The sequence below is a fragment of the Mobula hypostoma genome, chromosome 7, assembly GCF_963921235.1.
Source record: "Mobula hypostoma chromosome 7, sMobHyp1.1, whole genome shotgun sequence".
Classification (NCBI taxonomy): domain Eukaryota; kingdom Metazoa; phylum Chordata; class Chondrichthyes; order Myliobatiformes; family Myliobatidae; genus Mobula; species Mobula hypostoma.
In genome coordinates, this window is record NC_086103.1 from 163,599,495 (window position 1) to 163,621,684 (window position 22,190).

At 43.7% G+C, this 22,190-nt stretch overlaps 1 protein-coding gene across 3 annotated transcripts in view; it reads left to right on the plus strand.

The window, feature by feature from the left end:
* LOC134349726 (nucleoside hydrolase-like) overlaps window positions 1-13,307 on the plus strand; it is a 47,432-nt gene extending 34,125 nt beyond the window's left edge. For all 3 annotated transcript variants that reach the window (XM_063054488.1, XM_063054489.1, XM_063054490.1), the window contains exons 6-7: window positions 5,387-5,523; window positions 7,444-13,307. In XM_063054488.1, coding sequence (XP_062910558.1) covers window positions 5,387-5,523; window positions 7,444-7,791 — 485 coding nt within the window. In that variant the 3' untranslated portion in view covers window positions 7,792-13,307. The remainder of the gene's footprint in view (window positions 1-5,386; window positions 5,524-7,443) is intronic.
* The last annotated feature ends 8,883 nt before the right edge of the window (window positions 13,308-22,190 follow it).

Here is a 22,190-nt window from a genome sequence, read left to right on the forward strand (position 1 = left end):
TTACCTCCTACTTCATAATTCTTTTGTCTCAGGTAAAGAAAATTTCTTTGAGTTTCCAATGTATAAATATCATCAATTTCACTTTGCAATTTCCTAATTTCCTGTTTTAGATTTGAATTACTTTTGTTGCTATCTACAACTTGAAGTTGTTTTAATTCTCCTTGAAGGTCTGCTAATTTTTGTGCATTGATTTTTTTCATGTGAGTGGTAATGGAAATAATTTTCCCTCTCAGTACAGCTTTCAATGTACCCCATAAAATCACTGGTGATGTTTCTCCCGTGTCATTAAGGTCTAGATATTCTTTGATTTCTCCCCTTAATCTCTCCATTACTTTCAGGTTATTGAGTATATGTGAATTTAACCTCCATAGTATTTTCCTCATTTTCCTTTCCAGGATTAGAGACATAGAGACTGGGCTATGATCCGACAGATCAATTGTTGCAATATTACAGTTTTTTATCCTGTATTGAAGATAAAGAAATAGTCTATCCTTGAATAGGCTGAATGAGGGAAAGAGTAATGTGTATAATCTTTACTAGTGGGGTGTAATTCCTTCCACACATCTATAATTCCCAACTCCTCCATCAATAAATTCATTTTCCGAGTCAGAGGTTTATTCTGAGCAATTATTCTTGAAGAATCTAATACAGGATTTAATCTAATATTAAAATCCCCTCCACAAATTACTACCCCTTGAGAACTGACCATTAGGTCAAAAATGTGTCTATAAAATGACCATTCACAACCTGGAGGAGCATAAACATTCAGCAGTGTTATTTCTGTACCTTCAATTCTTCCTGTAATTTTTACAAACCGTCCATCTTTGTCTTTAGTCTCTGAAATATGTTCATAATTAAGAGTACTTGATACTAAAGTAGCTATCCCTCTTTTGTGACTCAGTTTATATGATGAATAAAATACATGCTTAAAGCCCATCCTTTTTAATTTTCCATGTTCAGATTGGCTCATATGTGTTTCCTGGAGGAAAGCTATTTGTGCCCTCTCTTTTTTCAATTTAGACATAATCTTATTTCTTTTAATTGGATTCAAAACCCCGTTAACATTATAGGAAATTATTTTTACCAATTCAGTTTGCATTTTTCTCTAGTAGAAAAAAACTCTCCTTTTCTAACCAAACAGTAAGCAATCCCTTCTCAACAGTAAACCAAGACATATAACCACACCCTAGACATTTTTGAATGTATAACATTTGAAAATTTTTCCCGACTTCCCACAGTGAGGCCTGAGCACCGACCCGCCTCAGTTCAGAGGGATAACCTCTATCTTCACCCTGTGTTAGAGGGCCCTCAGCAGTTTCAATAATCATAGAGAATTTTCTCCTATTTATGTCTCGACCATATTGCTATCATTCAAGTTATTCCGTCCAGTTTATTTTCAGATACCAGCTTTCATTTTACCTTTAAGTCCGAATTGCTCTTTTCAGTCATTTCTCTTAATTAGTCTGTTTTCTCTGTACATTCGTGTCTGAACATTTGCAGCTTTTCCTTGTAGTTTGACACTCTGGTTCATGTGGAGCGTCCTCGCCCCACTAACTGCCACGACTTCTGCTGAATCCTCTCCAGTAGCGACTCCGGTTGGGTGATAACTTTAATAGGTAGTCCCTGGTCCGCCAGGTCCGACGTTGCCTCCTCCACCGTAGCGTAAGTTTTTGTCCCTTCATCGTAAAAGACTCTCAGCCAAGCTGGATACAGGGTCTGAAATCTGATGTTGTTTTCCTTCAGAACCCTCCGTGTTTCCGCATATTCCTTCCGCCTGGCAAGAATCCCCGGTGCATAGTCGTGGTCTAAACTGATTTTACAGTTGCTCCACATGAAACCTTTCTTTTGCCATGCCCGTTTAAGCACCTCTTCCTTCGTTCTGTAACTGAGAAATCTGACCAGAATCGAACTGGGCTGGGCGCCTGCCGGGGGCTGTGGTGACAACGCGCGGTGAGCCCTTTCTATCTGTAGGTCTTTTGCGGCCGGTATATCAAGGTTCTCGCTAAGCAGCTTCTCCACGAAGGGAATCATCAATCCGGGTTTACCTGCAGTTCCTTCGAGAACTCCGTAGATCCTCACATTTTCCCTTCTTGAGCGGCTTTCTTGATCTATTAGTTTCCACTGGAGCTGCTCTTGTAGCTTTAGCATTTCTGCTATCACTTCCTGGGCATTTTGTAGCTTCTCTTCAATTCCAACAATCCTCGCTTCGGCTTCATCTATCCGCGAGTTAGTTTTTACTATTTCTCCTTTAATATCTTCCAGCTGTTTGCTGTTATCTTGTAGGAACTCGCAAATCTCTCTGAGAATCGAAGACAGATTCACCGATTCCCCCTCATTATCTCCGTCCTGGCTTGCCGTGGGGGAGCTAGGCCCGTCGCCTTGCTGCATCTCTTTATGTTTATCAACCTTCGAAGCGGATTTTTTATTCTTGTTCTTAGACATCATCCTTGCCCCTTCTATTAATATAGTTATGCAATATTAAGTATTTGTCTAAATTCGATTTTGGGACAGTCTACCTTCTTTTTTGTCGAGAGACCTTTTCCTTACACTGCCATTCCCTTGATGACCCGGAAGTCCCAGCTGCAGTTGTATATTTCATTATTGTATGCTCGTCAAGTATAGGGAGTCTCTGAGTCATTGCGACTTTTGCCATTTTTGAGAGCACGTAAATCTTGGTGTGGCGATGCACCCAGCCGCATGACAACACTTCCTCTTTGTCTGTATGGTTTCATTCTCATAAGAGTATACAGGTTCTGCTCCCCCCTCACCATTTGCCCTTGATTCTGCAAGACTGCAGATCAGTAAGTTAGTAGTGCCTGTAAATGGCATTCAGTGGCAAGAGTGGTGTCGAACCAACAACCTTGCACTTAACGTTCGCAAGACCAAGGAAACTGATAGCGGACTTCAGGAAGGGGAGGTCAAGTGAACACACCCTAATCCTCATTGAGGGATCAGCAGTGGAAAAGGTGAACAGCTTCAAGTTCCAGGGTGTCAGTGTCTCTGAAGATCTGTCAACATATTGATGCAATTGCAATGAAGACACGGCAGTGGCTACATTTCATTCGGAGTTTGAGGAGAGTTGGTGTGCCACCAAAGGCTCTTGCAAATTTCTACAGCTGTACCATGGAGAGCATTCCAACTGGTTGCATCACCGTCTGGTGTGGAGGGGCCACTGGACAGGATTGGAAGAAGCTGCAGGAAGTTGCAAACGCAGCCAGCTCCACCATGGACACCAGCTTCCCCAGCACTGAGGACATCTTCAAAAGGCGATGCCTCAAAAAGGCAGCATCTGTCATTAATGAACCCCCACTCCCCCCCCCCCATCATCCCATCATCCAACGCAAGCCCTCTTTTCATTGCTATCTTTAAGGAGGTGGTACAGGAGCATGAAGACACACACTCAACATTTCAGGAACAGCTTCTTCCCCTCCATCATCGAATTTCTGAACGTACAATGAACTGCCTCAGTTTTTTTCCCTTTTCTTTTTTTTTGCTCTACTTATAATTTATAGATTTTATTATGTATTGCAATGTACTGCTGACACAAAACAATAATTTTCATGATATGCCAGTGCCATATGCTACCTGATTCTGATAGCATTTACCAACTTTGGGATTTGGGCGTTGCTGGTGATATAAATGAAAGTGCCTTGCTTTGATGGCAGAGGAAGTGAATAGAGCTAATGACTGATGTAAGGGCACAGAAAAGGAGAAGCATCAGGAACTTGTTTTTTTTGTGATTTCTATAAATGACTTGGATGAGGAAGTGGTAAAATGTGAAGTGACACACTTTTGGAAGGTCAACCTTGAAGGCAGAATACAAGTTGAACGGCAGGATTCTTAGCAGTGTGGAAGGACAGGGGGTCCTTGGGGTGAACGTCCATAGATCCCTTAAAATTGTTGTGCAGGTTGATAAAGTGGTAAAGAAGCCATTTGGTGTGTTGGCCTTCATTAGTCGTGGGATTGAGATAATGAACTGTGAGGTAATATTACGGCTCTATAAACTCTATACAGTCTTAACGTGAGTTGGCAACAGCACATGATGAACGTCGAGCTCTATAACAACCTACCGATGCTCACCACTAAAATCGAGGTGAGAAGACTGCAACTAGCAGGGCACTGTCTACGCCACCCCGAGCTACCTGCCAGTCTAGTCATCATATGGGAGCCCAAGCATGGGAGGATGAACCCTGGGTGCCCTCCCAAGACTATGGTCAACATGCTCCTAGAAGACAGCGGCGCGGCTAATGTAGATGAACTGAACACACTGATGAGGGAGAGGGAGAAGTGGAGAGTCCGTCATCATGCCCGACGCTGGCCCCCTAGGCCTGAGTCAACGTAGTAGTAGTAGTAGTAGTAGTCGTCGTCGTCGTCATCGTCTATAAACTCTGGTTGGACCACACTCGTATTGGTCTAGCCATGGACCAGTACATTAAGCAAGGGGTCCATAGACCCCAGGTTGGGAACCCTTGTTGGCAATGCCAGGGGTGGTGGTGGAAGCAGACAAGGTAGTTTTTTAAGTGGCATCTGGAGGGACACATGAACATGACAGTTAAGGGTCCTGTGCAGGCTTAAGGAGTTAGTTTGTTGGCACCATGGTCAGTACAGACAGTGCAGGCTGAAGGGCCTGTTCCTTTTCTATTCTGTATGTATTCTTGGATGGCTGATCGCTTTCCTTGAGATTGGAACGCTTCATTCTAGATAGTTGATTTGTGCAAGTTGGAACCCGTCGAGCCCTGTACAATTTGTTTTGTGTTCCAATGAGAGCACCTCATTTGTCTGAAAAGTTGAGACTGACTTGCGGCCTTCCCATCGGGCAGTCCCCTTTATCCCAGGAATAAATCTGGTGGGACATTCTTGGTCCTGAAAGGCCGACTCCTTATCCTGAATCTGTGGTATTTAGATCTCCAGCTAGGGGTAGGGCTTCCCAACCTGGTGTCCGCAGACACCTCAGTCAGTGGTAGGCATCCGTGGCATAAAAAAGCTTCAGAACCCTTGATTTAGAGTAAACTCTTTCTCAAAGCAGTGTTCTGTCAAGCCATCTACAGTTATGCTTTTGGCAAGCAGAAGGAATGTAGGTATTTTTCACTACTTGGCTACGTACAAGTGAAAAATTAATGGCTGTGTATTTAAAATTATTGACTATTTAGAATGCTCTGCCAACCCCAGAATATTAAGTTAAATTAGTGAAATGTAAATGGAATTTTCAATTTTTAAATGAGATCAAAACATAAACCAACTTAACAAGCTGTAGACAAGATATTACTTTAATAGCCTTTGCTCAGATTTGCTTGATCACGTTCACTCAGATTGTATTATTGTTCTCTGTTTAGGATTCAGAGAGGTCTCTTACCATTACTTTCATGACTGTTTGCTTTATTTTCAGCCACGGGGAATGCAACTGTATGTGGAGAGTTTAACTTTGCCACTGACCCAGAGGCTGCGTTCATTGTCTTGAATCAGTTTGTGTGTCCAACCTATGTCACAACATGGGAGTTTACCCTACGCCACACTCTGTCTAGGGTAAGATGTGCACTCAGTAGGTACGCCTCTACACCTCTAAAGAATGCAGATATCTAATCAGCCAATCGTGTGGCGGCAACTCAGTGCATAAAATCATGCAGTCATGGTCAAGAGGTTGTTCAGGCCAAACGTCAGAATGGGGAAGAAATGTGATCTGATTGACTGTTGGTGCCAGATGGGGTGGTTTGAGTATCTTTGAGACTGTGCTGGTCTCCTGGGATTTTCCCAGATAACAGTTTCTAGAGTTTAATGAGAATGGTGAGGAAAAACAGAAGAAAAAAACAAATCCATTGAGCTCCATTTCTGAGTTAATTGAGACCTTGTTAATGAGAGGGGTCAGAGGAGAATGGCCAGACTGGTTCAAGCTGACAGGAAGGTGACAGTTATGGAAGTAACAACCGTGGTGTGCAGAAGAGCATCTCTGAATGCGCAACACATTGAACCATAAAGTGGAGGTGCTACAGCAGCAGACAATCATGAAAATACAGAAATACACTCAACAGCCACTTCTTTAGGTGCCTCCTGTACCCAACAATGTGGCAACTGCGTGTGTGTTGGTCGGGACCTTAAATTAGTTGGGTATTGGGAGCCTCTCCTGTAACTGACTGTATCTTCAGAACTCCTGTTAGGTCCAACCAGGGTAGGTCTTACGCAGTGAACGGTAGGGCACCGAGGAGTGTGGTAGAATAAAGGGATCTAGGAATACAGGTCCATTATTTGTCGAAAGTGGTGTCACAAGTAGATAGGGTCATAAAGCAAGCTTATGGCACACTGGCCTTCATAAATCAATGTGTTGAATACAGGGGATGGGATGTTATGTTGAAGTTGCATAAAACGTTGGTGAGGCCAAATTTGGAATACTGTGTTCAGTTTTGGTCACCTGCCTACAGGAAAGATGCAAACAAGATTGAAAGAGTACAGAGAAAACTTACAAGGACATTGCCAGGTCTGGAGGACCTGAGTTATAAGGAGAGATTGAGTAGGTTAGGACTTTACTCCTTAGAATGTAGAAGATTGAGAGGAGTTTTGATAGAGGTATACAAAATTATGAGGAGTATAGACAGAGTCAGTACAAACAGGCTTTTTCCACTGAGTTTGGGTGGGACTACAACCAGAGGTCATCGGTTAAGGGTGAAAGGTGAAAAGTTTAAGAGGAACATGAGGGGAACTTCTTTACTTAGAGGGTCGAGAGAGTGTGGAACAAGCAAGTGGTGCATGGAAGCTCGATTTCAATGCTTAAGCGAAGTTTGGCAGGTACGTAGATGGTAGGGATATGGAAGGCTATGGTCCCAGTGCAGGTCGATGGGAGAAGTCAGTTTAATTGCTTCGGCATGGACTAGATGACCGAAGGGCCTGTTTCTGTGCTGTACTTATCTATGACTCTTAAGTCAACAATCAGTGGCTTTATCCTCTTTATTTAAACAGTCACTTTTGAAATAGGGTGGAGTTTTATGCAGTTGGGAGTGGATGGAAAAGAAATTTGCAAGGCCGATTTTATTTTTCATAACTGAAAGATTTTACTTTACCTGAATCAGCCAGTGCCCTGAGTTCATTTCTGCCATTGCCTTTAGGAGTTTATACGTTTTCCCTGTGCTCATGTGGGTTTTCTCTGGGTGCTCTGGTTTCCTCCTACAAAGAAGCAAAGTTGATTAGTCACATGGGTGTAATTGGATAGTACAGGCTTGTTGGGCTTGAAGGCCCGTTACCGTGCATTGTCTCTAAATAAAACTAAAATATATCCCTTCCTCTTAAGACACGAATATGTCTGGGAAGAGGTTATCTTTCACAAGCATAAAGAGATTTAGCTGATGGATATTGTTGGTAAACATTATCAATATGATCTTTGATGTCTACATGTAGTGAATAGGCTCCTAGATTGTGGGAAGCATCCAATTCAGAATTTTCTTACTTCTTTTGCAGGAGTTCTTTGATGAGTGGGTGAGTCAAGACACTGTGAAGGCTTGCTTCATGAGGACAATAACAAGATACAGTGGGAAGGACAAGGCAGTCGAGCAAAAGGATGCAGAATCTCACGTTGATCCAGATTTTAATCCTTGTGATTCTTATGCAGTGGCAGCTGCCATCGATGAGGGTGTTGTTACTGAATATATTCAGTGCGGTGTAACCGTGGAGTTACAGGGCTCGCTGACCAGAGGGATGATGGTCCTGGATACACAAAATCACTTGCAAAAGCAAAACCAGGCGTTTGTCATGAAAAAATGTGACATTGCAAAATTTAGGGAGCTGCTGATGGCTGCTCTGGCGTAGGTGGTTTAATTGTGATTATGGAAAGGAAGTTGGCGGTCACCAATCGATTTTTATACAGGTCATCTATTTAGATAAGTGGCTTTCTGTTACTGAGTTACCAGGAAAAACTTTCCACACGTAAGTACATCGAGGTAGTATAAAAGGGGAAAGAAAAATGATGCAGGATATAGCGGTCTAGTTACAGAGTCTAGTTACAGTGCAGGTAGACACAGTTTAAGGGCCATGTTGAGGTACAGCGAAATGTCAACAATTCTTTTTCATTGGAGTTCAGCACATAGTTGCCTCCAACATTTTAATTGTGAGGGTAAACCATCAGTGAAAAGGCTTCAATCAATAACCAATACTGCCAGTGCAAAGGGTTGAATTCACAATTCTAGGCTGTAAAAATTTCAAGGGCTTGCTTTCAAAGTACATACAAAGTTATGTATACAAAAGTTCATTTGATTAAAGGTTCATGCAGTATACAACCCTGAGATTCATCTTCCCACAGGCAGCCACAAAGAAACACAAGACCATCAAACACCCAACGTGTGAGAAAAAAGAAATCACAGCAGAAATCAAGCAAAGAACACACACAGCATTAAACATCAAACAGTACAGTCCCCGTAAGAGTGAAGCCCGTCCAGAAGCCAGTGGCCTCAGTCCACAGCCCCTAAGTCGTGCAAATACTGTAGTGAAAACAGTGAGCAAAGACACATGGAACGTGTATCTGCAGAGTCCCTAAAGTGAGCGACAGCCATGGAACACGTTCAGCACTGAGGACGTTAAACATCAAACTGCAGATTTGTTGTGAAGTTTCATCCAAACAGTCGTCAGTAATTTCTCTGGGTAGACCATTAATCTAATCATGAGTCACTATCCCAGCAGGCAGATTCACCTTCAATTACCAGGTGAAGTGGAGCTGCTGGGAAAACTGGAATACTGAAACACGTCAAAGTGGAGCTTATTGTCATGTGCACAAATACATGTCTGCACAAGTCCAGTCAAAAACCAGCAGTACCACAGGTTGCAACATTCACAAGAAGGCCATACTTTAAATTATACAAGGAGGAACACAATTAGTGCAAAAAAACATTTTAGTGTGAAGTGATCAAAGTGGTCACATGGTTTCCATCTGCAGTGAGCAGGATTGTTCAAAATACAGTTATTATCAAAATAAGTATAAATTATACAGCCTTGAGGTATGTCAGCTTACAGGCAGTAACAAAACAAGAAACCCTAACGAATCCATTTATAAAAACCAACAAACGCCCAAGGCACAGAGAAAGAAAAAAACACATCATGCAAGCAGCAGCGTTCAGAATGAGAGTGAGTCCATGGACACAAAGCCCGGAGTAGGCCCAAAGCCTGGAGCAGGCCCGAAGCCTCAGCCGCAGTTCATCACACAGCAGGGCAAATCATTGCAGAGTTCGCAGCCTCACATCCTCAGTGCCGCCGAGAGCAGAGCAGCGACTCTTACCTCGCACCCGCACGCCTCGACCCTCAGATCAGCCTCGCCTTCGCTGGCCTCTGTTTGCGGTGATCATTTACTGGAAATTACCATAGAAAAAGTGCTATTAATAAGGTACTTAGTGGTATTTCTTTGTGCAGGTTGATTCAAGAACTGAATGGTAGAAAGGAAGTAGCTATTCTTGAACTTGGTCTGGTGGGACTTCAAACTTCTGTACCTCCAGCCTGTTAGCAGCTTGAGAAGATGGGTGGGGATCTGTGATGATAGTCGTTGCCATCTTCAGGCTGGGCCTCCTGTAGGGACTATGGATGGTGAGGAGGGGTACGTTCCTGATAGATTGGACTGAATTCTTTACTCTCCCCAGCTTCCTGTGTTCTTGGACATTCTGATTGCCGCATCAGACCATGATACTTTCAACAGTATGTCTCTTCATTAGCATGTTTGGTGACAAGTTGAATCTTCTGCGAAAATAAAGGAGCAGGCAGAGTCCTCAAATCCTGAACTGTACTTTAAAAAATTGGCCCTATTTCATGAAATGGTTACATACAGAGGGCACTGTTCTTTCCATCATTTATGCTAGAATCTCAAGCAGGATTTCTCAACCTGTGGTGTACAGACCCCTCGGTAAAGGGTAGGGTCCATGGCATGGAAAAGGTTGGGAACCCCTGGTCTAAAGCAAAAAATGTGTAAGAACTTAGCATCTTGAGAGGTAAAGGGAAGGCCAAGGTCAGAATTAGGTTTAATATCGCTGACGTGTGTCATGAAATCTGTTGCTTTACGGCAGTAGTATGTAAAAAGCTATAAGCTACAATAAGAAATATATATTTATATTTATATTAATTTTTAAAAGAGCAAAAATAGCAAGGTAGTGTACATGAGTTAGTTCACTGTCTATTTAGAAATCTGATGGTGGACAGGTAGAAGCTGTTCCTAAAACATTGATAACGTGTCTTCAGGCTCCTGTACCTCTTCCCTGATGGCAGCAATGAGAAGAGGGCATACCTGTGGTGATGAACATTTTGAGTCGATTCCCTGTATCAGATGCTAATGCAGGGTCTTGCGCCAAAACATTGCCCTGTCCCCCTGGCCTTTATTGCGTACGGTTCTGGTCACCCCCGCTAAAGGAAGGAGGTTCAGGCTTTGGGTGCAGAAGAGGTTTACCAGGATGCTGCCTGGTTTAGAGGGCATGTGCTGTCACAAGAAGTTGGATAAACTTGGGTGGTTTTCTCTGGGGTGCCGGACTGAGGGAAGATCTGATGGAGGTTTACAAGGTTGAGAGGCATAGATAGAGTGGACAGAGAGTATCTGTATCCCAGGGATGAAATGTCTAATACCAGAGGGCATACAGTGAAGGTGAGAGGAGTAGGTTCAAGGGGGGTATGAGGGGTAAGCTTTTTACTCAAAGTCACGGAAGCCTGGAATGTGCCACCTGATATGGTGGTAGGGCAAATACATTACAATCCTCTTTTCAGTAATACAAGAATTGTTTAAGAGATGTTGGGATAAGCACATGGATGTGGGGAAGATGGAAAGATTAGTGATAGGGGGGTTTTTGATTGGCGTTTTTGCTGGTTCAGCACAACATTGTGGGCTGAATGGCCTGTTTCTGTGCTGTACTCTTATATGTTCCTCCAGTTTATTTCTTGTTTTTCTTTGTTTCTTTCTGCTCTCTAAAGAAAACACTTGGAACAGTGCTCTTTCATTTTAGGAACCATATGTTTGTAAATGTTTATGGAACCCCATTTTAATGTCTTTGTACGCTTTCTCTGAATGGGTGACCAAAACTGAACACAATACTCAATGGAGGCTGGACCAGTGTTTTATAACGTTTCAACCCGACTACCCTGCTTTCATACTGTGTCTGTTGAGAATTGTGACATTAACATCTACCTCAACCTGCCACACCATTTCAATAATGTTTATTTATTCATGGAGATACAGCACGGAGCGGGTCCTTTGAGTTGTGCTGGCCAGCAATCGCCTGATTTAACTCCAGCCCAATCATGGGACAATTTATGCAAACACGAGAAAACCTGCAGATGCTGCGTTCACCAGCAACTTTTATGTGTGTTGTATGGGACAATTTACGATGACCAATTAACCTACGAACCAGTGTCTCTGGACTGTGGGAGGAAACCCACGCGGTCATGTACACACTCCTTACAGACAGTGGGGGGAATTGAACCCAGGTCACTGGCACTGTAAAGCATCGTGCTAACCATGCCACCCTAATTTGTGCACACATACCCCCAAGCTCCTGCACCCTTTTGGAGCAGTAACCTTTATCCTGTATTACTCCTCCTCAGGCTTCCCACCCAATATGTTTTTACTGTAGCGAATTGATCACTAACTGCAGTTCACAGCACTGACCAGTTAACGTTTAATGATTGCTGCTCCCCCTCTTTACTGATAAAACTTCCTGCTACTCTCTCTCTCTCTCGCCCTTCTCCCTCTCTAATGGTTTCTTCTATTGCTGATGAACTGTCCCTTTCCCACCGGGCCTCCCCTCACCTCCTTTCAATAAGGGATCTGAAGTTGTTTGCAGTAAATCAAACCACCAGGGAGAATAGGCACAGTTCTCAAAGCTAAACCATCACTTAGATCCCAGTGTTTTACTAAACCTCACACACATTTGTTTTCTTCACGGCTTTATAACCTTCAGTTTTCTCTGATGAACAATATGTGGATTGCAAAGGCTGGAAAAGTGAAATTAAACTTGATCAGAGGGACATGCTTGTCACACAGAGGAAGATGGGTATGGAACAACCTGCCAGAGGGAGCTGTAGGGGTGGGTACGGTTACAAAATTTAACTAGGTGCCTCGGTGGATAGAAAAGATTTAGAGGGATACGGACTAAATGCAGACAAATGGATCTGGCACCGGGGGGGGTAACTTGGTCGGCATGGACAAGTTGGGCCGAAGGGCCTGTTCCTTGCTGTATAAATATGAATCAATGATTCCATGGCCAGATTGAAAAGGTCAGGGTGTTGGGGCTGGAGGTGAGGAGTGGGCTGCTGTATGAGGTTTACTTGTCTCTGTGTTGGACGTCAGCTTGCCGCTCCAGCAGGTTTGCTTGCCTCTGTTCTGAACAGGGACTGGGGCCTACAACTAACTTATGAATCTGCCCAGCTATGGATTCACTTTCGTCAACTTCAGTTCTATTTGGCTCACTTGTACTGTTCGCACAATTTGTGTTTTTTTTCTCTCTCTCTGCTCAGTGACTGTTTGACAGTCTTGTTTTAATGGGTTCAAATGGGTTTCTTTGTTTCGTGGCTGCCTGTAAGGAGATGAATCTCAAGGTTGTGTAAAGTACAGGTTTCCCCCGCCATCCGTAGATACAGTGTTCCTATGAAACGGTTCGTAAGCCGGAATGTCGTAAAGTGAAGAAGCAATTACTATTTATTTATATGGGAAAATTTTGTGAGCGTTTGCAGATCCAAAAATAACCTACCAAATCATGCTAAATAACACTTAAAACCTAAAGTAACAGTAACATATAGTAAAAGCAGGAATGATATGATAAATACACAGCCTATATAAAGTAGAAATACTTTCCACAATCATTGCCGGCACTGTTCTCTGTAGCGCAAATCTCACACAAGCGCTCTCGGCAGAAAATCTCACGCAAGCGCTGTTGGCAAGATCACTCTCTCCAGTAACCTTTAAGCTATGAAGCTGCCAAATCATACCAAACAACACGTAAAAATATACAGCCGATATAAAGTAGAAATTATGTATGTACAGTGTAGTATCACGGGAATCGGGAAGACATCAAGCACACTGATGATGGTGTGTTAGGCTGAGTCGTTGGAGTTTGGGTGGTGCAGTGGCCCCCACCCTCCAGACCGCGGACTGATACCGATCCGCGAAGCATACAGGGGTACAGCGGTAGCGTGGAGGCACACAGCACATCTTTAAGAAAAAAGCCGAGATAAACATGCTAATTAATTAGGTGCTGCCGGGCACGTAATTGTCAGCCCAGATCAGAGGTGACGCAATTGCAGTCTGTGTAAAGTGTAAAGAACTAATGTAGGTCTTTCGTAACAGTGAGGTTTCGTAAAGCAAATGTTCGAAAAGCAGGGGACACCTGTATACATACTTTGATAATAAATGTACTTTGAACTTTGAATTGCTGGTAACAGCTCTGCACGTTGAACTCTTTCTTGAGCATGTTTGAGTATTAGAATATGCCTTTGTCACTGAGTTTGGTGCAGTCGCCTCAGCAATGCTGGAAACTTTCCAACGACCACTTACTGAATGCGGCAAAGGAGGTGTGCATTTTTTCTGCCAAGTTCAGAGTTGGTTATTCCCAAACACATCGGATAACTGTTACCCCCATATTACAAACAATGCTAATTAGGCAATCTTTTTCTGCCAATGATTTTGTTAGGATATCAGGGTTCTTTAAATTGAGATGAATGCTCAAGGCCTTGCCAAAAACATCTGTGTTCAACATTTTTAAAATTATCGTTGAGGTACAGCACGGAATTGGCTCTTCAGGCTGCGCTGGGCAGCAATGTCAGATTTAACCCTAGCCTAACCACGGGAAAACTTACAATGGCCAATGAACCTACCAAAAGATTTGTTTTTGGACTGAGAGAGGAAACCGGAGCACCCGGAAGAAATCCGCGAGGTCACGGGGAGAATATAGACGGTCCTTACAGGCAGTGTTGGTAATTGAACCCAGGTTGTTTGTACTTCAAAGCGTTGTGCTAATCACTACACTACGTACCACCCTGAGCTGTAGTGGATGAGAGGTGACCTGATAGAGGTGTATAAAATGATGAGAGGCATTGATCATGTGGATAGTCAGAGGCTTTTTCCCAGGGATGAAATGGCTAACACAAGAGGGCACAGTTTTAAGGTGCTTGGAAGTAGGTGCAGAGGAGATGGCAGGGGTAAGTTTTTTACGCAGAGACTGGTGGGTACGTGGAATGGGCTGCCAGTGACGATGGTGGAGGCAGATATGATGGGATCTTTTTTAAGACTCCTGGATAGGTACATGTGATAAAGTTTTAAGGGAATTGGGGGATTCTCAGATTCCTGTAAGTAATGGCTAAGGTAGAGTCTGTGTATTCTGGTTTGAGAATGGCTGCAGTTTGAGCAGCTGTTGTCTCCTGACTTTTCACACCTTTTGGTTTCGTGATCATGGCTGATTTATTTTCCCTCTCAACCCCATTCTGCCTTCTCCCTGTAACTTTTAACACCCTTATTAATCAAGAACCTATCAATCTCCACTTTAAATTTCCCCATGACTTGGCCTCCACACCCATCTGTGGCAATGAATTCCACAGATTCACCACTCTCTGGCTAAAGAAATTCTTCATTTTTATTCTAAAGGAACGTTTTTTTCCCCCTGAGGCTGTGCTGTCTGGTCCTAGACAATAGACAATAGGTGCAGGAGTAGGCCATTCGGCCCTTCGAGCCAGCACCACCATTCACTGTGATCATGGCTGATCATCCACAATCAGTATCCAGTTCCTGCCTTATCCCCACAACCTTTGATTCCGCTATCTTTAAGAGCTCTATTCATCTCTTTCTTCAAAGCATCCAGAGACTTGGCCTCCACAGCCTTCTGGGGCAGAGCATTCCATATATCCACCACTCTCTGGGTGAAAAAGTTCTTCCTCAACTCCATTCTAAATGGTCTACCCCTTATTCTTAAACTGTAGCCTCTGGTTCTGGACTCACCCATCAGCGGGAACATGCTTCCTGCCTCCAGCGTGTCCAATCCCTTAATAATCTTATATGTTTCAATAAGATCCCCTCTCAGCCTTCTAAATTCCAGAGTATACAAGCCCAGTCGCTCCAATCTTTCAACATATGACAGTCCCACCATCCCAGGAATTAACCTTGTGAACCTACGCTGCACTCCTTCAATAGCAAGAATGTCCTTCCTCAAATTCGGAGACCAAAACTGCGCACAGTACTCCAGGTATGGTCTCACCAGGGCCCTGTACAGTTGACTTTCCCATTATTGGAAACATCCTCCATGTCCACTCTAACTAGGCCTTTCAATATTTGATGGGCTTCCAGTTCTTCTAAACTCCAGTGAGTACAGGCCCAGAACCATCAAATGCTACTCATATATTAACCCTTTCATTCCTGGGATAATTCTTGCAAACCTCTGGACCCTTTCCAATGCCAGCACATCATTTCTTAGATACATAGCCCAGAACTGGACACGATATATATGGGCAGGTAGGTGAGGGAGGGGGGAATGAACTAAGAAGTTGGGAGATAATAGGGGAAACACCCACCTTCTCCCTCACCTGGTCTCACTTATCACCTGCCAGCTTGTACTTCTAAACACAAGAGATTCTGCAGATGCTGGAAATCTAGAGCAACACAAAATGCTGGAGGAACTCATCATGCCAGGCAGCATCCATGGGAATGAATAAACAGATGATGTTGTAGACCGAGACTCTTCTTCAGGACTGGAAAGGAAGGGAGATGTCAAAATGAAAAGGTGGGGGAGGGAAAGGAGGACTAGCTAGAAGATGATAGGTGAAGCCAGGTGGGTGGGAAAGGTAAAAAACTGGAGAAGGAGGAATCTGATGGGAGAGGGGAGTAGGCCATGAGAAAAAGGGAAGGAAGGACACCAGGGGCAGGTGAGGAGAAGAGACAAGAGGTCAGTGTGGGGAATAGAAGAAGAGGGAAAGAGGAAGGAACAGAAATTACTGGAAGGAGGAATCAATGCTTATGCCATCAGGTTAAAGACCAACTACTCTATGAGGTGTTGCTCCTCTACCCAGAAATTGCCCTCATCACGGCAAAAAAGGAGGCGTGTCAGAACAGGAATAAGGATAGGCATTAAAATGGTTGGCCACTGGGAAACTCCACTTTTGGCGGTTGGAGCAAGGTGTTTGACAAAGTGTCTCCCCCAGTTTATGACAGGTCTCACCATTGTAGAAGAGGCCAGATCAGATACAATAGATGACCCCAGCAGATTTGCAGGTGAAACATTGCCTCACCTGGAAGAACTATTAGGGACCCTGAATAGGAGGAAGGGAGGAGGTGAATGGGCAGGTGCAGGATTTATGTGCCAGGAGGGTTATTAAGATAAATGGACGAGAATCACGGAGGGAGCGATTCCTGCCAAAAACAGGCGGGGGGGGGGTAAGAGTCTGGGCAATGGAGATGGAGATGACAGCAGTATCGATGATGGAGGAAGAGAAAGCCTATTCTTTGAAGAAGAACATCTCTGATGTCCTAGAAAGGAGAGCCTCATCCTGGGAACAGATACGGCAGAATCGAAGGAACTGAGAAAACAAAATAGCATTTTTACAGAAGACAGAGTGGGAATTGGTAGGATTATAAAAGATGTCAGTAGACAGTCGGTCTCCAGAAAGGGAGACAGAGAGTTCAAGGAAGAGGTGCAAGAAATGGACAAGGTGAATTAAAGGGCAGGGTGGAAGTTGGAGGCAGTGTTGATGAAATTGACAAAGCTCAGCATGGGTGCACGAAGCAGCACCAAGCACCAATGCAGTGATCAATATATGGAGAAAGGAAGAGTTGGGGGAACATTACTAGGGAAGGCTTGGAATACGGATCCCAACAAAAAGGCAGTCATAGCTGGGGCCCATGTGGGTGCCCATGGCTACCCCTTGGGATTGTACTCTTTAACCTTCCCTCCACCTTCTTATTTTAGCTTCTGCCCCCTTTCCTTTCCAGTCCTGTTGAAGGGTCTCAGCCTGAAACATCAATTGTTTATTCCTCTCCATTGAGTTCCTCCAGCATTTTGTGTGTTGCAATTGGGAACATCTGTTTTTGGCCAACTGCATATCTGACATGTGGACAGTGTATAGAGAACAGGAAAACATGTTACAGTAAGAAGGACAAGGATGGCAAGGTGAGGGCACTTTGGGTGTTGAAAGAGGTGGTGAATATAGTCAGTTAGATAAACATAGGTAAGGTTTAGAAATCTAAGATCAAATGGAGCCCTTTAGGATGTTAAAACCAGAAAAAAACTCAGAAAGGAATTAGGAAAACCAGGAAGGATCATGAAACATGCTTAGAAGTTGGATTAAAGAGACTCCCGAGATATTCTATACATACATCAAGAGCAAGAGGGTAACTAGGATGTAGATAGGACCATCAAGGATAAAAGAGGGAAAATGTGCTTGGAGACGGGATATGGATGAGGATCTGAATGAGTACTTTGCATCAATACTTTCAAAGGAGGTGGAGCATAGGGAGATCAGAGTGAAGCATGCTAATTCGTTAGGACAGTTCAAGATAAAGGATGCAGTGTTTAATGAAAAAACATTAACGTGAATAAGTCCCCAGGATCTGATAGGATTTCAGCAAATGGAAACCCATGGCTAATTAGAAACAGTTGGCACGGCTTTGTATGGGGCAAGTCAGGTCTTACTAACTTGATTGAGTTTTTTTTGAGGAGTGACAAAGATGATAGATGAAGGTAGAGCTGTGACCATTGTCTACGTAGGTTTTAGTAATGCATTTGACATGGCCCCTCACAGGGTCATCCAGAAGAGACATTAGATCCATAATGAATGTGTTTGGATTCAGAATTGGCTTACCCATAAAAAGACAAGAGGATAGTGGTCAATGGGACTTCTGGCTGGAGGTGAGACTAGTGGCTTTCCGGAGATCCATACTCTGCTGTTTGTGATGGATATAAATAACCTGGATGAAAGTATAGGTGGGTGCGTTAGTAACTTTTGCAGATGGTATGAAGATTGGTGTAGTGTAGAAGGCTAGCCAGGATACACTATATATCATTTGCAGATATGGGCTGCTGGAATTTAACTCAGAAGTGTTGTACTTTTGGAGGCCTGACACTGTTAATGGAAAGACCTGTTTGGTAAGATAGTGATACGCTCAATTGCAGCAACCTTCCTGGGTCCAAAGATCATCCTTCACCTGTTTTTTATGATCACAAGAAACTGCTGGCTGTTAAGAACATCAGGTATTACAGGCCTAACCCACTAGCGAGATGCTCAATCGTGGTGAAGCTGGACTTTATGCTCATCGTGTTGCAGCCTGCTACACCACATCAGAGGCAATGCACTGTCCAACAAACAGTGCCAATAATTGTCTTTGTCTTCTTTCATGCGATCACAGGACATCGGTAATGTAGAATATTGCAAGTGTTGTTCACAGATTCATTGGTGAGACCGATGGCAGGGAGCAGGCCCTCATTCCACCGGGTCACCTTGTTGCAGCTGCCTAGGGGAGGAGATACCGGAGGCAGTGTGTGAGGGAGCAGGGGTATGGCAGACATACTGGAGACCTTGCTGGATCGGAGCCGGCCCCTTCTGTCAGAACTGCTCTCCAGTGTTTGCTCGGTGGAAGACAAGCTGGAATGTGTTCGTCTGTGGCTGCACCAGTGAGGCCTGATAATTGATACACACTTGCAGAGATGTGGCTCCAGGACAACATCCCACGCACCATCAATCTACAGGCCATGACACTCAGGGACTTGTGCCGCGTGATTGTCTAGTATCATGGTTTGTACATTGTACCAAGAATAATGCTGTTTTGTTTGGTTGTATTCATGTGTATGGTTGAATGACAATTAAACTTGAACTTAACAGTTTTGATCAGCAGAGGGATCTTGGGGTCCAAGTTCATAGCTCCCTGAAAGTGATGACACAGGGCAATAGGGCGGTAAAGGAGGCACATGGCAGGCTTGGCTTTAAATGAATGAGAATTGTGAATTTACAGTCTGTTGCAGCTTCATAAAGTTCTGCATTTAGAATTTTGCATTCAGTCTGCTCCCCCCTTTACAGGGAGGATGCTGAGACTTTGGAGATGGTGCGGAAGAGGTTTACCAAGTTGCTGTCTGGATTACAGGGCACCTGCTAGGAGAGGTTGCACGCACTTAGGTTGCCTTTTTCTGGAGTGGCGGAGGGCAAGGGAAAATCTACAGTTGATAAGAACAGCTTGGTCAAAAGACAGAGAAGCAATGAGGTTGTAAAATTATGAGAGGCAAGAAAAAGTTTGTGAACCCTTTGCAGTTACCTTGTTTTCTGCATCATTGACTCATTAAATGTGGTCTGATCATCCAAATCACAATAGTAGACAAACACAATCTGCGTACGCTAACAACACAAACAATTGTACTTTACAAACAATTATCTTTATCGAACGTATTGTTTAATCATTCACAGTCCAGGCTGGAAAAAGTATGTGAACCCTCACATTTAATAACTGTCCTTTAGCAACAATAACCTTCACCAAACATAGAAACATAGAAAATAGGTGCAGGAGTAGGCCATTCGGCCCTTCGAGCCTGCACCGCCATTTATTATGATCATGGCTGATCATCTAACTCAGAACCCAGCCTTCCCTCCATACCCCCTGACCCCTGTAGCCACAAGGGCCATATCTAACTCCCTCTTAAACATAGCCAATGAACTGGCCTCAACAGTTTGCTGTGGCAGAGAATTCCACAGATTCACCACTCTCTGTGTGAAGAAGTATTTCCTAATCTCGGTCCTAAAAGGCTTCCCCTCTATCCTCAAACTGTGATCCCTCGTTCTGGACCTCCCCAACATCGGGAACAATCTTCCCGCATCTAGCCTGTCCAATCCCTTTAGGATCTTATACGTTTCAATCAGATCCCCCCTCAATCTTCTAAATTCCAACGAGTACAAGCCCAGTTCATCCAGTCTTTCTTCATATGAAAGACCTGCCATCCCAGGAATCAATCTGGTGAACCTTCTTTGTACTCCCTCTATGGCAAAGATGTCTTTCCTCAGATTAGGAGACCAAAACTGCACACAATACTCCAGGTGTGGTCTCACCAAGGCCTTGTACAACTGCAGTAGTACCTCCCTGCTCCTGTACTCGAATCCTCTCGCTATAAATGCCAGCATACCGTTCCCCTTTTTCACCGCCTGCTGTACCTGCATGCCCACTTTCAATGACTGGTGTATAATGACACCCAGGTCTCGTTGCACCTCCCCTTTTCCTAATCGGCCACCATTCAGATAATAATCTGTTTTCCTATTTTTGCCACCAAAGTGGATAACTTCACATTTATCCACATTAAATTGCATCTGCCATGAGTTTGCCCACTCACCCAACCTATCCAAGTCACCCTGCATCCTCTTAGCATCCTCCTCACTGCTAACACTGCCACCCAGCTTCGTGTCATCCGCAAACTTGGAGATGCTGCATTTAATTCCCTCATCCAAGTCATTAATATATATTGTAAACAACTGGGGTCCCAGCACTGAGCCTTGCGGTACCCCACTAGTCACCGCCTGCCATTCTGAAAAGGTCCCGTTTATTCCCACTCTTTGCTTCCTGTCTGCTAACCAATTCTCCACCCACACCAATACCTTACCCCCAATACCGTGTGCTTTAAGTTTGCACACTAATCTCCTGTGTGGGACCTTGTCAAAAGCCTTTTGAAAATCCAAATATACCACATCCACTGGTTCTCCCCTATCCACTCTACTAGTTACATCCTCAAAAAATTCTATGAGATTCGTCAGACATGATTTTCCTTTCACAAATCCATGCTGACTTTGTCCGATCATTTCACCGCTTTCCAAATGTGCTGTTATCACATCCTTGATAACTGACTCCAGCAGTTTCCCCACCACCGACGTTAGGCTAACTGGCCTATAATTCCCCGGTTTCTCTCTCCCTCCTTTTTTAAAAAGTGGGGTTACATTAGCCACCCTCCAATCCTCAGGAACTAGTCCAGAATCTAACGAGTTTTGAAAAATTATCACTAATGCATCCACTATTTCTTGGGCTACTTCCTTAAGCACTCTGGGATGCAGACCATCTGGCCCTGGGGATTTATCTGCCTTCAATTTACTTAACACCACTTCCCTACTAACATGTATTTCACTCAGTTCCTCCATCTCACTGGACCCTCTGTCCCTTACTATTTCTGGAAGATTATTTATGTCCTCCTTAGTGAAGACAGAACCAAAGTAATTATTCAATTGGTCTGCCATGTCCTTGCTCCCCATAATCAATTCGCCTGTTTCTGTCTGCAGGGGACCTACATTTGTCTTTATCAGTCTTTTCCTTTTTACATATCTATAAAAGCTTTTACAGTCCGTTTTTATGTTCCCTGCCAGTTTTCTCTCATAATCTTTTTTCCTCTTCCTAATTAAGCCCTTTGTCCTCCTCTGCTGAACTCTGAATTTCTCCCAGTCCTCAGGTGAGCCACTTTCTCTGGCTAATTTGTATGCTACTTCTTTGGAATTGATACTATCCCTAATTTCTCTTGTCAGCCACGGGTGCACTACCTTCCTTGATTTATTCTTTTGCCAAACTGGGATGAACAATTGTTGTAGTTCATCCATGCAACCTTTAAATACGTTCCCTGTAGCTGCTGATCAGACTTGCACAATGGCAAGGATAAATTTTAGACTATTCCTCTATACAAAATTGTTTCAGCTCATCAATATTTCTGGGATACCTTGCTTAATCAGCCCTCTTCAGGTCACGTCACAGCATCTCAATTGGATTAAGGTCTGGATTCTGACTTGGCCATTCCAAAACACACATTTTCTTATTTTTAAATCTTTCTGTTAATTTACTTCTGTGTTTAGGATCATTGTCTTGTTGCATCATCCAACTTTTATTAAGCTTCAGGTGACAAACCACTACCTTTACATTCTCCTGTAAAATGTCTTGATACAATTTTGAGTTCATTGTTCCCTTAATGACTGCAAGCTGTCCAGGCCCCAAGGCAGCAAAGCAGCTCCAAGCCATGATGCTCCTTCCACCGTGCTTCACAGTTGGGATGAGATTTTGGTGTTGGTGTGCAGTGCTCTTTTCCCTCCAAACATATTGGTGTGCATTCCTGCCAAAAAATTCAACTTTTGTTTCATCTGTCCACACAACATTGTTGCAGAAGTGTTTTGCAAACTTGAGAGGTCCAGTTGTTTTTTTTTTGGAAAGCAGTTGTTTCCTCTGTGGTGTCCTTCCACGAATACCATTCTTGCTCAGTGTT